This window comes from Oncorhynchus keta, chromosome 19 (genome assembly GCF_023373465.1).
Source record: "Oncorhynchus keta strain PuntledgeMale-10-30-2019 chromosome 19, Oket_V2, whole genome shotgun sequence".
In the NCBI taxonomy this organism is placed as follows: domain Eukaryota; kingdom Metazoa; phylum Chordata; class Actinopteri; order Salmoniformes; family Salmonidae; genus Oncorhynchus; species Oncorhynchus keta.
Window position 1 is genome coordinate 41,736,984 of NC_068439.1, and position 14,451 is coordinate 41,751,434.

Consider the following 14,451-nt stretch of genomic DNA (forward strand, 5'->3'; position numbering starts at 1 on the left):
TGAGAGATGTTTGATTGTTGGGGGGGGTCTGCATTTGATAGTATGCATGTGCACATATATACAGTTAAAGTCGGAAGTTTACATACACCTTAGCCAAATACACTTAAACTCAGTTTTCCACAATTCCTGACATTTAGTAAAAATTCCCTGTCATAGGTCAGTTAGGACTTAATTTTAAGAACATGAAATGTCAGAATAATAGTAGAGATAATGATTTATTTCAGCTTTTATTTCTTTCATCACATTCCCAGTGGGTCAGAAGTTTACATACACTCAATTAGTTATGGGTAGCATTGCCTTTAAATTGTTTCTCATGGTCTGAGAGGTGCTTTTTGGCAAACTTCTAGTGGGCTGTCATGTGCCTTTTTACTGACGAGCATCTTCTGTCTGGCCACTCTACCATAAAGGCCAGAGATGGTTGTCCTTCTGGAAGGTTCTTTCATCCTCACAGAGGATGATAAATGGAAACAGGATGCATTTCGAGTCTCATAGCAAAAGGTCTGAATACTTATGTAAATTAGATGTTTTTATTTTTAAAACATTTGCTAAAATTTCTAAAAACCTGTTTTCGCTTTGTCATTATGGGATATTGTGTGTAGATTAATGAGGAAATACAATTATTTGATCCATTTTAGAATAAGGCTGTAACGTAACAAAATGTGGAAAAGGTAAAGGGGTTTGAATACTTTACAAATGCACTGTGTATACAGTATACATACGCTGGACAAAAATGTAAACGCAAAATTCAACGATTTTACTGAGTTAAAGTTCATATAAGAAAATCATTCAATTTAAATAAATTCATTAAGCCCTAATCTATGGATTTCACATGATTGGTCAAAGGCGCAGTCATGGGTGGGCTTGGGAGTGCATAAGCCCACCTACTGGGGAGCCAGGCCCAGCCAATCAGAATGAGTATTTCCCCACAAAAGGGCTTTATTACAGAAAGAAATACTCCTGCTATCCGTGTGACTGGTCTCAGATGATCCCACAGGTAAAGAAGCCAAATGTTGAGGTGATGGGCTGGTGTGGTTACACATGGTCTACGGTTGTGAGGCCAGTCGGATGTACTGCCAAATTCTCTATAACAATGTTGGAGGCGGCTTATGGTAGAGAAATTAACATACAATTATCTGGCAACAGCTCGGTTGGACATTCCTGCAGTTAGCATGCCAATTGCACGCTCCCTCAAAACTTGAGACATCTGTGGCATTGTGACAGAACTGCACATTTTAGAGTGGCCTTTTATTGTCCCCAGCACAATGTGCACCTGTGTAATGATCATGCTGTTTAATGAGCTTCTTGATATGCCACACATGACAAGTGGATAGATTATATTGGCAAAGGAGAAATGCTCAGTAACAGGGTTGTAAACAAATTTGAGAGAATTAAGCTTTAATTTCAGATCATGAAACATGGGACCAACACTTTACATGTTGTGTTTATATTTTTGTTCAGTATATGTGCATGTATGTTCCACTGACAGGGAGTCTGTGTACTGGTATGTGTCTGAGTTAGGGTTGAATATTTTCCCAGTATTTTACAGATGTTCCATCCTGAGAATAAATCATTTTTCTCCCGGGTAACCCGGTATTTCCCACCAAAATTGTCATTCAAAGCATTATAAAGCGTATAAATAGACTTATGTCTGGATTAGAGGTCGACCGATTATGATTTTTCAACGCCGATACCGATTATTGGAGGACCAAAAAAAGGCGATAACGATTAATCGGCCGAATAATAACAATTACAACAATACTGAATGAACACTTATTTTAACTTAATATAATACATCAATTAAAATCCATTTAGTGCAATATGTGCCATGTAAAAAAGCTAACGTTTGAGTTCCATGCTTAGAACATGAACATGAGAACATATGAAAGTTGGTGGTTCCTTTTAACATGAGACTCAATATTCCGAGGTTTTAGGTTGTAGTTATTATAGGAATTATAGGACTAATTCTCTCTATACCATTTGTATTTCATATACCTTTGACTATTGGATGTTCTTATAGGCACTTTAGTATTGCCAGTGTAACAGTATAGCTTCCGTCCCTCTCATCGCCCCTACCTGGGCTCGAACCAGGAACACATCGACAACAATCACACTTGAAGCAGCGTTACCCATCGCTCCACAAAAGCCGCGGCCCTTGCAGAGCAAGGGGAACAACTACTCCAAGTCTCAGAGCGAGAGACGTTTGAAACGCTGTTAGCGCGCACCCCGCTAACTAGCTAGCCATTTCACATCGGTTACACCAGCCATCAGGCTGATAGGCTTGCGAAGAGCTGCTGGCACGAAGAGCTGCTGGCGCGAAAGTGCTGTTAGAATGAATGCTTACGAGCCTGCTGCTGCCTGCACCCTTCAGTCAGACTGCTCTATCAGATTATAGACTTAATTATAACATAATAACACACAGAAATATGAGCCTTTGGTCATTAATATGGTAAAATCTGGAAACTATCATTTCGAAAATAAAACGTTTATTATTTCAGTGAAATACAGAATTTTATCTAACCGGTGGCATCTAAATATTCTTGTTACATTGCACAACTTTCAATGTTATGTCATAATTACGTAAAATTCTGGCAAATTAGTTCGCAATGAGCCAGGCAGGTGGTTGGAGCGTTGGGCTAGTTAACGGTAAGGTTGCAAGATTGGATCCCCCGAGCTGACAAGGTGAAAGTATGTGAGGTGTCTTTCTGCCCCTGAACAAGGCAGTTAACCCACTGTTCTTAACTGACTTGCCTAGTTAAATAAAAATTATAATATGTATATATATATATATTTTAAATCGGCAAAATCGGCGCCCAAAAATACCGATTTCCGATTGTTATGAAAATTTGAAATCGGCCCTAATTAATCGGCCATTCGACCTCTAGTCTGGATTTGATTAGAGCTTTGATAAAAAATGTAAGCCTGATGCTACTGGAGCCTGATGAGCCATACATTAAATACATTTTATGAGCCCTACATTTAAGACATTTAACGTGCGCAAGCCCAAAAAAGACCAAATGATTGTGCCATTATCCAATACATACAGTATATGATAGGCTCCTACTGCACATTAAACATGACAGCAAAACACAAGATAGATGTAGCTAGTTATATGCTCTATTGGGTAAATGAACGAAACTAGCACTCGTAGGCTAATCTATTTGAGTGTAAACTGTATTTCCGTACGGTATTGTATTATACTGTACTATATGGACTGGAAGCACACACATTGTTCAAACCATGATAAAGCAGGGAGAGAACATGCAATTCCATACTGAGACGGCTGTCTTGTCCCCACCCTGAGCGTTGATAATTCATCACGCAGAGGCCGCAGAGAAGCCAGATTTAGACATTGCATATCATTTAACAGTTCCATTTCACACCATGCTGTTCATATATATCATTTATTGTAATTTAAGGGTTTCTGGCAGTTTTTCATCCCGGGAAAAGAGAGTGGTTTTGGGTGGTAAATCCCAGTAAATCTTGGTTCCCGCCATTCAACCCTAGTCTGAGTGTATGCATCTGCATGTGCATCACGGTATGTAATGCACTGCATGGTTCACTGTGTGCCTGTGTCTGCATGCCCAGGTCTATGTGTCTGCATCTGTCTGCATGCCCAGGTCTATGTGTCTGCATCTGTCTGCATGCCCAGGTCTATGTGTCTGCATCTGTCTGCATGCCCAGGTCTATGTGTCTGCATCTGTCTGCATGCCCAGGTCTATGTGTCTGCATCTGTCTGCATGCCCAGGTCTATGTGTCTGCATCTGTCTGCATGCCCAGGTCTATGTGTCTGCATCTGTCTGCATGCCCAGGTCTATGTGTCTGCATCTGTCTGCATGCCCAGGTCTATGTGTCTGCATCTGTCTGCATGCCCAGGTCTATTGAGTCTGCATCTGTCTGCATTCCCAGGTCTATGCGTCTGCATCTGCTTCAGTGTGTGTATGTGTTTATATTTGTGTGCCATCACAAAGTATTCACACCCCTTGACTTTTTCCACATTTTGTTGTGTTACAGACTGAATTTAAAAACAGAGATGTGTGTAGGCCAGTGATAGAACACCCCATAATGTCAAATTGGAATTCTGTTTTTAGAAACAAGTATTCTACTCTTTTGTTATGGCAAGCCTGAAAAAAAGCTTCAGGAGAAGTCACATAACATGTTGCATGGACTCCCTCTGTGTGCAATAATAGTGTGTAACATGATTTTTTTGAATGACTACCTCATCTCTGTACCTCACACATGAAATAATCTGTACGGTCCCTCAGTCGAGCAGTGAATTTCAAACACAGATTCAACCACAACAACCAGGAAGTGCACCTATTGGTAGATGGGTAAAAAGAAGAAGAAATGAAATGTCCTGAATACAAAGCGTTATTGCTTGGAGCAAATCCAACACATCACTGACTACAACTCTTCATATTTTCAAGCATAGTTGTGGATGTTATGGATATGCTTGTGAAGGGCAAGGACGAGGGAGTTTTTTTTGTAGGATAAAAATAAACGGAACAGAGCTAGGAAGAGGCAAAATCCTAGAGGAAAACCTGGCTCAGCCTGCTTTTCCAACAGACACTGGGAGACAAATTCACCTTTCAGCAGGACAAGAACCTAAAAGACAAGGCCAAATATACACTGGAGCTGCTTACCAAGACGACATTGAATGTTCCTGAGTGGCCTAGTTACAGTTTAGACTTAAATCCGCTCGAAAATCTATGGCCAGACTTGAAAATGGCTGTCAAGCAATGATAAACAGCCAACTTGACAGAGCTTGAAGAATTTTATAAAGAATAATGCGCAAATATTGTACAATCCGGGTGTGCAAAGCTCTTCGAGACTTACCCAGAAAGACCCACAGCTGTAATCGCTGCCAAAAGGTGGTTGAAACATGTAATGCCTTAGGGGTTGTGATACCTTATGTAAATGAGATATTGCTGTATTTCATCTCAATACATATGCAAAACTTTCTAAAAACATGTTTTCACTTTGCCATTACAGGATACCGTGTGTAAACGGGTGAGAAAAAACAACAACATATATTTAATACATTCTGAATTCAGGCTGCAACGCAACAAAAACGTGGATTAAGTCAAAGGGCATGAATACTTTCTGAAGGCACTGTACGTGATAATGTCCATCCCAGACATGGCCAGCTGTCTGGTGAGGCTGATAAGTCCCATGCGTGGTGCCCTTACTTCCATGTGTTAATGAATTCCACACCATGGCGGCCTGGCTCACACAGACAGTCCCCCATAAGGGTCGGCTGCATCGCCGTGACTGATTACGCATGCTGTTGGCGTGTCCGGTACAAAGAGAGAGAGAGAGAGCAAGGGAATGTGTGTGTCAGGGAAAATAACGTGAGATGAGGAGGAGAGAGAAGAAGAAAAGAGTGTATGTGAGAAAGAATATGTGTCTGAGTACGTGTGGGAAAGACAAATAAATGTACGAGAGAACATTTGAGTATGTGAGAAAGAGAGTATATGTGGGAGAGAAAGTGAGAGTATGTGTCTTGGAGAGGAAGTTGGAGCATGTGAGGGAGAGAAAGGGACAGTATGTGTTTTGGAGAGGAAGTTGGAGCATGTGAGGGAGAGAAAGGGACAGTATGTGTTTTGGAGAGGAAGTTGGAGCATGTGAGGGAGAGAAAGTGACAGTATGTGTTTTGGAGAGGAAGTTGGAGCATGTGAGGGAGAGAAAGGGACAGTATGTGTTTTGGAGAGGAAGTTGGAGCATGTGAGGGAGAGAAAGGGACAGTATGTGTTTTGGAGAGGAAGTTGGAGCATGTGAGGGAGAGAAAGTGACAGTATGTGTTTTGGAGAGGAAGTTGGAGCATGTGAGGGAGAGAAAGGGACAGTATGTGTTTTGGAGAGGAAGTTGGAGCATGTGAGGGAGAGAAAGGGACAGTATGTGTTTTGGAGAGGAAGTTGGAGCATGTGAGGGAGAGAAAGGGACAGTATGTGTTTTGGAGAGGAAGTTGGAGCATGTGAGGGAGTAAAAGTGACAGTACGTGAGGGAGTGAAAGTGACAGTACGTGAGGGAGAGAAAGTGACAGTACGTGAGGGAGAGAAAGTGACAGTACGTGAGGGACTGAAAGTGACAGTACGTGAGGGACTGAAAGTGACAGTACGTGAGGGAGAGAAAGTGACAGTACGTGAGGGAGAGAAAGTGACAGTACGTGAGGGAGAGAAAGTGACAATACGTGAGGGAGAGAAAGTCGGCCCCTCTGGCAGCTGGAAGGACACCTGTACTGGACTTGGTGTCCGGCTGTAGGTCACACAGACACAAATACACACATACACGCACACACAGACACACACACCCTCTCTCCCAAAAACATCAGTCAGGCTTCCTTTCACACAGGGGAGAACTGGGTTGTTTTGCCATTAACACTTTCCCCAAAGAGAAAGCACTTGAGCTAGTGTGATGTTGTGTGTATGTGTGTGTGTGTGTGTGTGTTAACGATTTATGGTGCATTTATAACGCATGTTTGAGAGAGTGTTTGCATGCCTCATAGTCACTTAGAAGAAACCTCCATTTGACTTCTGACCCCTTTTCAACGACTGACTAATCACTCTACAATGTGGTTGTTTGCTGCTCTACGAGACCCCTGGTGTGTTCTGGGAGTTTGGCTGACTTCAAAAGCGGTTCAATGGAGAACGTAGCAAATGGCGTGCTCCGAGGGGCCCTCTTCGTCTGGCCACAGAACGGGAGGCCCTCTTCGCCTGGCCACAGAATGGGAGGCCCTCTTCGTCTGGCCACAGAACGGGAGGCCCTCTTCGTCTGGCCACAGAACGGGAGGCCCTCTTCGTTTGGCCACAGAACGGGAGGCCCCTGGTGAAGGATTGGAGAGTGTCTGATAAACAGACTCACATATGAAACCGACCTCCCAGCGCTGGCTGTGCTGCTGATCAATGACTGTGGGGGGCCTCGTTGACACGCAAGCACACACACACACACGAACAAACGTGCGCGCACACACATGAACGAACACACAAAGGCCCCAACAACACCAGCACAAGCCTCCACCAGCCACTCACTCATGTCCTTAACCAGAGTAATGGGAAGCAAGGAGTGGGGGAGGGAGGGAGGGGGAGATGCAAGACTCTTCCTAGCTGTTGAGCCTGAGGCCATGGGAGGGCCTTTTTACGGAGATAAAAACACGAACCATGTCGTTAATCTGCACGCGAGATGTAGTTGGGCGAGAGGCGAGCCTTTTAATCTAAGGACGGCAGCAGATTTCATCAGCACGCTGTGTGGGGAGGAGAGGGAAGATGAGCGAGAGCCAGTGTTTTGGTGTATTCCGTCTATTCTCGTGATGCCTCTCTTCTTTTCTCCTTTATTCTCTCCTCCTCTTTCCAGATGCTGCACACACACACCCCTCTCACCTCACGTCAAGTGTAGCCAGCTAACCCTGTCAGTGTGTGAGGCTCTGTAGCAACATGGTGTTAGGGCAAACAGGCCTCACTGGGCTCGGCGTTTGGTCTGCTGAGTCTGTGATGGACACGCACACTCGCACACACACAGTATATTACACACAACCATTACACACACAACCAACAAAGCAGACAAACTGGAGGGTATGTTGTCTCCTGAAAGACACACAGTCAGGCCCATCTCCACAGAGAGCCTATATCTTGTTCTTTCCTTTCTACCTTGCAGCTTCAGCACAACTGTCAGCCCCTGCAAGTTCATATTCTCCGTAGTGTGTAGACCCGCATGAAAAACCCTCCGACTGCCCTTCCCGTTGCAGGTTGCTACTGCGGAACATGTTAGGTATTCAATTTCTAGGTCCAAACTACTATGAACCATGGGTGGAGCACCTGTATGTTCGGCAGTCTTGGGAGGACACTCATACAACCTTGAAATGCTATTTATATTTCAAATCTTCTTTTGAAAGGTTTGAATCAATAGTGAAAGTGCTTTTTTCAACCTTTTTTCACTGCCAGCGCCAACCTTAAACATGGGAGACAGACGGTCATGTTTTACATGGACCTAAATTACCCCTTATAAAGACTTCCATTACCTCAGTGGTTAAATGCCTGCCTTTGAGCCAAACGTCTTTCCAGTGCCATGAGTAGGTGGTATGTAAATGCAGGGTTAATGGAAACTGCCGGATGGCTGTACCTGTGGAACCAAAATGGCAGCTGTAATGAGTCAGTGGCTTACCTCGCCTTCCCTGTGCCACGGCCGCCCATTCTGTGGGTACTTGCTCTGGCTCTGGCGTTTCTTCTGCCCTCCGTCTGCGAATTTGCACAGCAAAGGCTCGTTGGGGGCTGCAGACAGATAGAGGGGGAAGGGGTTAGTAAAAACAGAAATTAACGACTAAAACTGTGACCCTTATGAAGAACCCGAGAGCCCCTTTGAAGTGTCTCCCTTTCTTTTTTCTGCCCCCTCCCTCCCTCTCTCCCTCTCTCCCTCCCTCCCTCGCTCCCTCCCTCCCTCCCTCCCTCCCGTGGAGTGCCTTGTGAAACTCCCAGACGCTCAGTCTTGGCAAGGCCATTCATTCCCCCAGCCACAGCCCCACTGGCAGCCCTTGAAAGAGCATAGCTGGGTATTGTTGAAATAATAATCAGAGTAATCGCTCTCGTAAATTGCTTAGAGACGGTAATGTTTCGGGAACTCTGTCAGCCAAAGCTAATTTCTGTAAGGCATTTCTCGTTCCCTCCTATACAATCCCCCCTATTTTTATAGAACAGCTTTTCTGTTCGACTTTTCATCTCAATGATTTTTTCCCCCACTCTGCAACCAGCAAGGCTTCTCATCGGGCTACAAACATAAAAGTGTTTGGGTGAGAATGTTAGGACGTGTTGTTCTCTGAGTGACCACAGGAGGCAGTCTATCCATGTGCTCGCGCCAGCTGCGACAGTCAGGAAATGGGAATGGACAGAAACATTGTCAGTCACTTAGGGAGAAATATTACATGGGGTAACATAGCCATTCATCACCGTTGTTATTTAATATCAGATCCCACACATTCACCCAGGAAGTAGCCACAAAATATGAATTGACTATACGCACACACAAGAGGAGGAAAAGGACTAAGATGAGCTAATTGCGGTTTATCAATTGACGGTTCATGGGATCTCAACTCCTCCATATAGTCCCTTATCGAGATAATCGCAGGAGCACCAAGATATAATTGCGATAACAAGTTATGTTGTGTTTCCTGTGTGACACGTATGTTCTTAGAGACAACTCTCTAAAAGGCCATATTCTCACACTACTTCTGAAGCAGGTGCCCTTCAGACGATGATAAAACACCTTCTGAGGAAAGACAGAGCCACTGAGGGCTGGAATGAAAGGAGGGGAAGAAAGAAAAACAGAAGAAAAAGCCCTTCTTGAGCGGTTACTCGTGAGAAACGGGTGGCTCTTTTTGGCCGGGGATCGGGAGGGCTTCAGTGTGTCCGTCCCCTTTTAGTTTTCTTTGTGCGTGTCAGCGAGATCGGTATCTCTGTGTAGAAGGGAACTGTAGAGATGAGAGGGAGAGAGAGAGAGAAGTAGAGTAAGCCAGCTGAAGGATCAATCGCAAGGGCTGCGCTGTGGGCCGACGTGAGCCAGCCTTGTTCAAACGCTGTTCCCTGCACCTGCAGCTGCCAAGCCGCGTGGACGGGCAGACGGGGCGACCTGTCATCGTGTACGCATTAGAGTCGTCCTGACGACACCGACGCAGGTGTCGTCTGTGGCGTGAGATGCTGGACAGTGAGGAAGTGACCTTTCAGCTCCCACTCCCGAATTTGACATAGACAGGAGCTTCATTGATGCTTTAATCTCAATTCCCCAGATGTTTGGGACTCAACAATAAAGTCCCTGTACACTGGAGGCAATTCAGTACACTGAGGACAAGGCCAACAACACCATGTGAACGAGAGCAACTACAGTGTCCATATCAGGACAGTCTCGGTTGAGACTGACCCAATTACTGACGAGACAGTGGCTGTCCTAATATGAGCACCCTATGCAACAGAGGAACATGACAGTGACCCTTCCAGTGGAAGGTTCCCTTTGTTCCATTTCGACCATTACAATGGTCCTCCCCTCCACCAGCTTCCTCACTGTAACCTAGGTCAAATGATGATGCAGCAGACTAACACACAAAGAGGTATTATTTGTTTGCCTATTACATGAAGCGAGTGAAAAGCGGACGAGGGAGGAAAAGGTGCAAAAGAACAGGGGATTCGGGGAACAAACTCTTGAGACTTCAACCCACAGGGGTGGAGATGTTGCTGGGACAAACAAGAAAAAAGCTTCCGAAAACTCTCTCCGACCGTCCTCTCAGGGAGGTAATTAGCTGTCTGGCTAATGTAGTGGATCCGATATGCTGCAACGTTGACGTCCCATGAGCAGGCCTCCAGGTCCCTCCAGATCCCAGAGCCCAACGGCCAATTTGTTGAAAAATCAAGGCCAAGCCCCTCCTTGTCTACCCGATGCGGAAAATGAAACAGAAAAGTGCATAAAGACCTACAGTACGCTGCCCACATTGTGGCTTTACTGGCTTATGGCTACCACGCTTAAATTGGCCGCCACCTCAGTCAATGTGTGCAATTCTGAGACCCAAAAAAATCCTGCATCTACCAATTTAGCACTACATAATGACAACAAAAAATGGAAAGAGGAAAATAAATTGGTCCAAGTCAACAATTGACGCTAACAAGGCACTCTACAAGAACGCTTAATTGTTCTTTATGTGTGCCGCCATAGCAACGGGTCAACAGAATTGAGAAACACAACCCCCCTCCTCTCTCTCTCTCACACACACACACATTAGGTTGCCAGCACTGCAAACAGCATGAGCAGCAATGGAGGAAACATTTCACCTGGAGTCAAGTGGCTGGATTAGAAATGACCTCACTAGCTTGGAGGCCGGCACAGAGTCACACCAATGCTACTCTGCTTGGTTTACATCAGACACCCTGGTTTCCTACTCCTTAACCTTTTAATGCAGTGGACTAAATCAGGGTCACACAGAGAAATTCCTGGTGGTCTTAAACAAATCTACTTTGAAACAAAAGCATTCACCTCACACACATGGTTATGGGCTTAACAAAAAGAAGACACCTGTACCATGTCAGAAATAGAGTGGAAATGTATTCAATTTTGAGTTTGCATCCCAATATTACACATCACAGAAAACCGAAATATATCAAAACTGTTCGACATAGAAGCACCGGATGTTCGTAACGTTATTCATTATGAAAAATATTAATAAACTTCCACCCATGAAACCAAAAAGGCCGCTTTTGGTCATTGACTGCAGGAAAAGACTCTAAGTATTTACAGTACCAGTCAAAAGTTTGGGCACACCTACTCATATTATTTTCTACATTGTAGAATAAGAGTGAAGACATCAAAACTATGAAATAACAAATATGGAATCATGTAGTAACCAAAAAAGTGTTAAACAAATCAAAATATATATTATATTTGAGATTCTTCAAAGTAGCCACCCGTTGCCTTGATGACAGCTTTGCATACTGATGGCATTCTCTCAACCAGCTCCATGAGGTAGTCACCTGGAATTCATTTCAATTAACAGGTGTGTCTTGTTAAAAGTTAATTTGTGGAATTTCTTTCCTTCTCAATTTGTAAGTCGCTCTGGATAAGAGCGTCTGCTAAATGACTTAAATGTAAATGTAATGCGTTTGAGCCAATCGGTTGTGTTGTGACAAGGTAGGGGTGGTACACAGAAGATAGCCCTATTTGGTAAAAAACCAAGTCCAGATTATTGCAAGAACAACTCACATAGGCAAAGAGAAACAACAGTCCATCATTACTATATGACATGAAGGTCAGTCATTGCGGAACATTCCAAGAACTTTGAATGTTTCTTCAAGTGCAGTCGCAAAAACCATCAAGCGCTATGATGAAACTGGCTCTCATGAGGACCGCCACAGGAAAGGAATACCCAGAGTTACCTCTGCTGCAGAGGATAAGTTCATTAGAGTTACCAACCTCAGAATTTCAGCCCAAATAAATGCTTCAGAGTTCAAGTAACAGACACATCTCAACATCAACTGTTTAGAGGAGACTGCGTGAATCAGGCCTTTGTGGTCGAATTGCTGCAAAGAAACCACTACTAAAGGACACCATTAAGAAGAAGAAGAAGAGACTTCATGGGCCAAGAGACACGAGCAATGGACATTAGACTGGTGGAAATTTGAGATTTTTGGTTCCAACCGCCGTGTCTATGTGAGACGCAGAGTCGGTGAACAGATGATCTCGGCATGTGTGGTCCCCACCGTGAAGCATGGAGGAGGAGGTGTGATGGTGCTTTGCTGGTGACACTGTCAGTGATTTATTTAGAATTCAAGGCACACTTAACCAGCATGGCTACCACAGTATTCTGCAGTGATACACCATCCCATTTGGTTTGCACTTAGTGGGACTATCATTTGTTTTTCAACAGGACAATGACCCAAAACACCTCCAGGCTGTGTAAGGGCTATTTGACCAATATGTGAATGAAGGAGTGCTGCATCAGATGACCTGGCCTCCACAATCACCCGACCTCAACCCAATTGAGATGGTTTGGGATGAGATGGACCGCAGAGTGAAGGAAAAGCAGCCAGCAAGTGCTCAGCATATGTGGGAACTCCTTCAAGACCGTTGGAAAAGCATTCCAGGTGAAGCTGGTTGAGAGAATGCCAAGAGTGGGCGTCATCATGGCAAAGGGTGGCTTTTTAAAAATTAGTTTAAGACTTTTTCGGTTACTACATGATTACATATGTGTTATTTCATACTTTTGATGTCTTCACTATTATTCTACAATGTAGAAAATAGTCAAAAATAAAGAAAAAGCCTTGAAAGAGTAGGTGCCCAAACTTTTGACTGGTACTGAATTGATCATTCAACTCTAACCCCTGATCCAGTTCAGGACTAGACTCTTGGTTCAAACAGAGCAGTACGACCAAAACTCTTCAGTATTCCATATCACAGAAAATTTACAGTGTGCAGAAAATCTCTCAGCACTGTTACAATGAAAGCTTAAGCTACTTCCAACATCTTACGCTTCAGTTCCGTAAAACATTAACTGCTTTTTTTATGGACCGGCATCTTTAAACCAAAAACAACAGTCTTACTGGCTTTAAAATAATCTCTTGTGAATATCAATTCAGTATGCTACACGTCCGTCCTCCATTCTCCCTGTTATTCCTCAGAAACATGTTGAACTGTACATCTGGCAGTCTGAATGGCAGAATCAATGCAGGAATGCCCAGACCTGTGTCCGTGTGGGGGCCCATTGAATCAAGCAGCTTTAAACCATCAAGCAAGTTACAAAAGAGGCCTCTCTCAAGGCAAATGCAGAGGGAGGAGGAGGCTTTAAGTCAAACCAGCATGGCCTTGTACTGTGCGGGTACAGCACTGTCAATGATAAATGGATAGAGGACTATTCATCTCTCCACAACATTGTGTGCAGTTCACAGTATAGGATTCATTAAAAGACAACTCTACAGTTCAACAACTCCCTCTTTTTCTCCCCAGTTCGTAACTACTATCTTGTCTCATCGCTGCCACTCCCCAACGGGCTCGGGAGAGGCGAAGTTCGAGTCGTGCGTCATTCAAAAACATGACCCTCAAAGCTGTGCTGCTTCTTAACCCACTGCTTGCTTAACCCGGAAGCCAACCGCACCGATGTGTCGGAGGAAACACTGTTCAACTGACAACCGGAGTCAGCTTGCAGGCGCCCAGCCCGCCATAAAGACGACGTTGGGCCAATTGTGTGCCGCCCCAGTTCTGATTACTGCCTTTACTATTACTGCTTATTCGTATACATGAAAGACAATATAACTCCAGAATGAGGCTTCATTAGAATTCCGCTTCATGTTACTTCCTCCTTGCTCGGAAGAATTTCTAATAGATTATTTAAAAATGGCCTAATTAGGATCAGAATGGTTGACCTATTGATTTCAGGGAGAGTTGAATGAATCACCATCATTTTGTCAAGAGACAGAGAAAAGAAAGACAGAAAGTAAGAGAGAGACAAAGAGAAATGGAAAGGCAGACAGAGAGACAAAGATGTCTGTCTGAGTAATAAGTCTACAAAGAGGGAGAAAATCCCTACTCAGTCTGGACACCAAGAGACAATCTGGTTGAATAGTGGGGATGTGGAGGGAAGCGGCAGAGCATAAATAAGCGACCAGACAATATCCCTCATATGTAGAGGTTAACATAAGCCCCCACCAGCCAAACCCCTCCTCTTCACCACTCCCCCCACCTCGTGGGCTAGACGCAGACGGCTCACCAGCCCGGCAGAAGAAGCGGCGGCCCCTCTCAAAGGGTAGGGATTTGACGGCTCTGCGTCAATAATGCTCACAACAACGGACTTTTCTGTCGGCCTTTTCACTGACAGCTGCGACGGGCAGCGCTCAGCGCTCGACTCAATGACATATCCTGATAAGCGGATGCAGCTAGAGAGAGAGAGAGAGAGAGAGAGAGAGAGAGGGGTCCATTTTTCCTGATCCATAT

At 44.4% G+C, this 14,451-nt stretch overlaps 1 protein-coding gene across 6 annotated transcripts in view; it reads right to left on the bottom strand.

Moving 5' to 3' along the window:
- LOC118397695 (RNA-binding motif, single-stranded-interacting protein 3-like) overlaps nucleotides 1-14,451 on the bottom strand; it is a 348,179-nt gene that overhangs the window by 31,442 nt on the left and 302,286 nt on the right. For all 6 annotated transcript variants that reach the window (XM_052470599.1, XM_052470597.1, XM_052470596.1 and 3 more), the window contains one exon: nucleotides 8,155-8,261. In XM_052470599.1, the coding sequence (XP_052326559.1) occupies nucleotides 8,155-8,261 (107 nt within the window). The remainder of the gene's footprint in view (nucleotides 1-8,154; nucleotides 8,262-14,451) is intronic.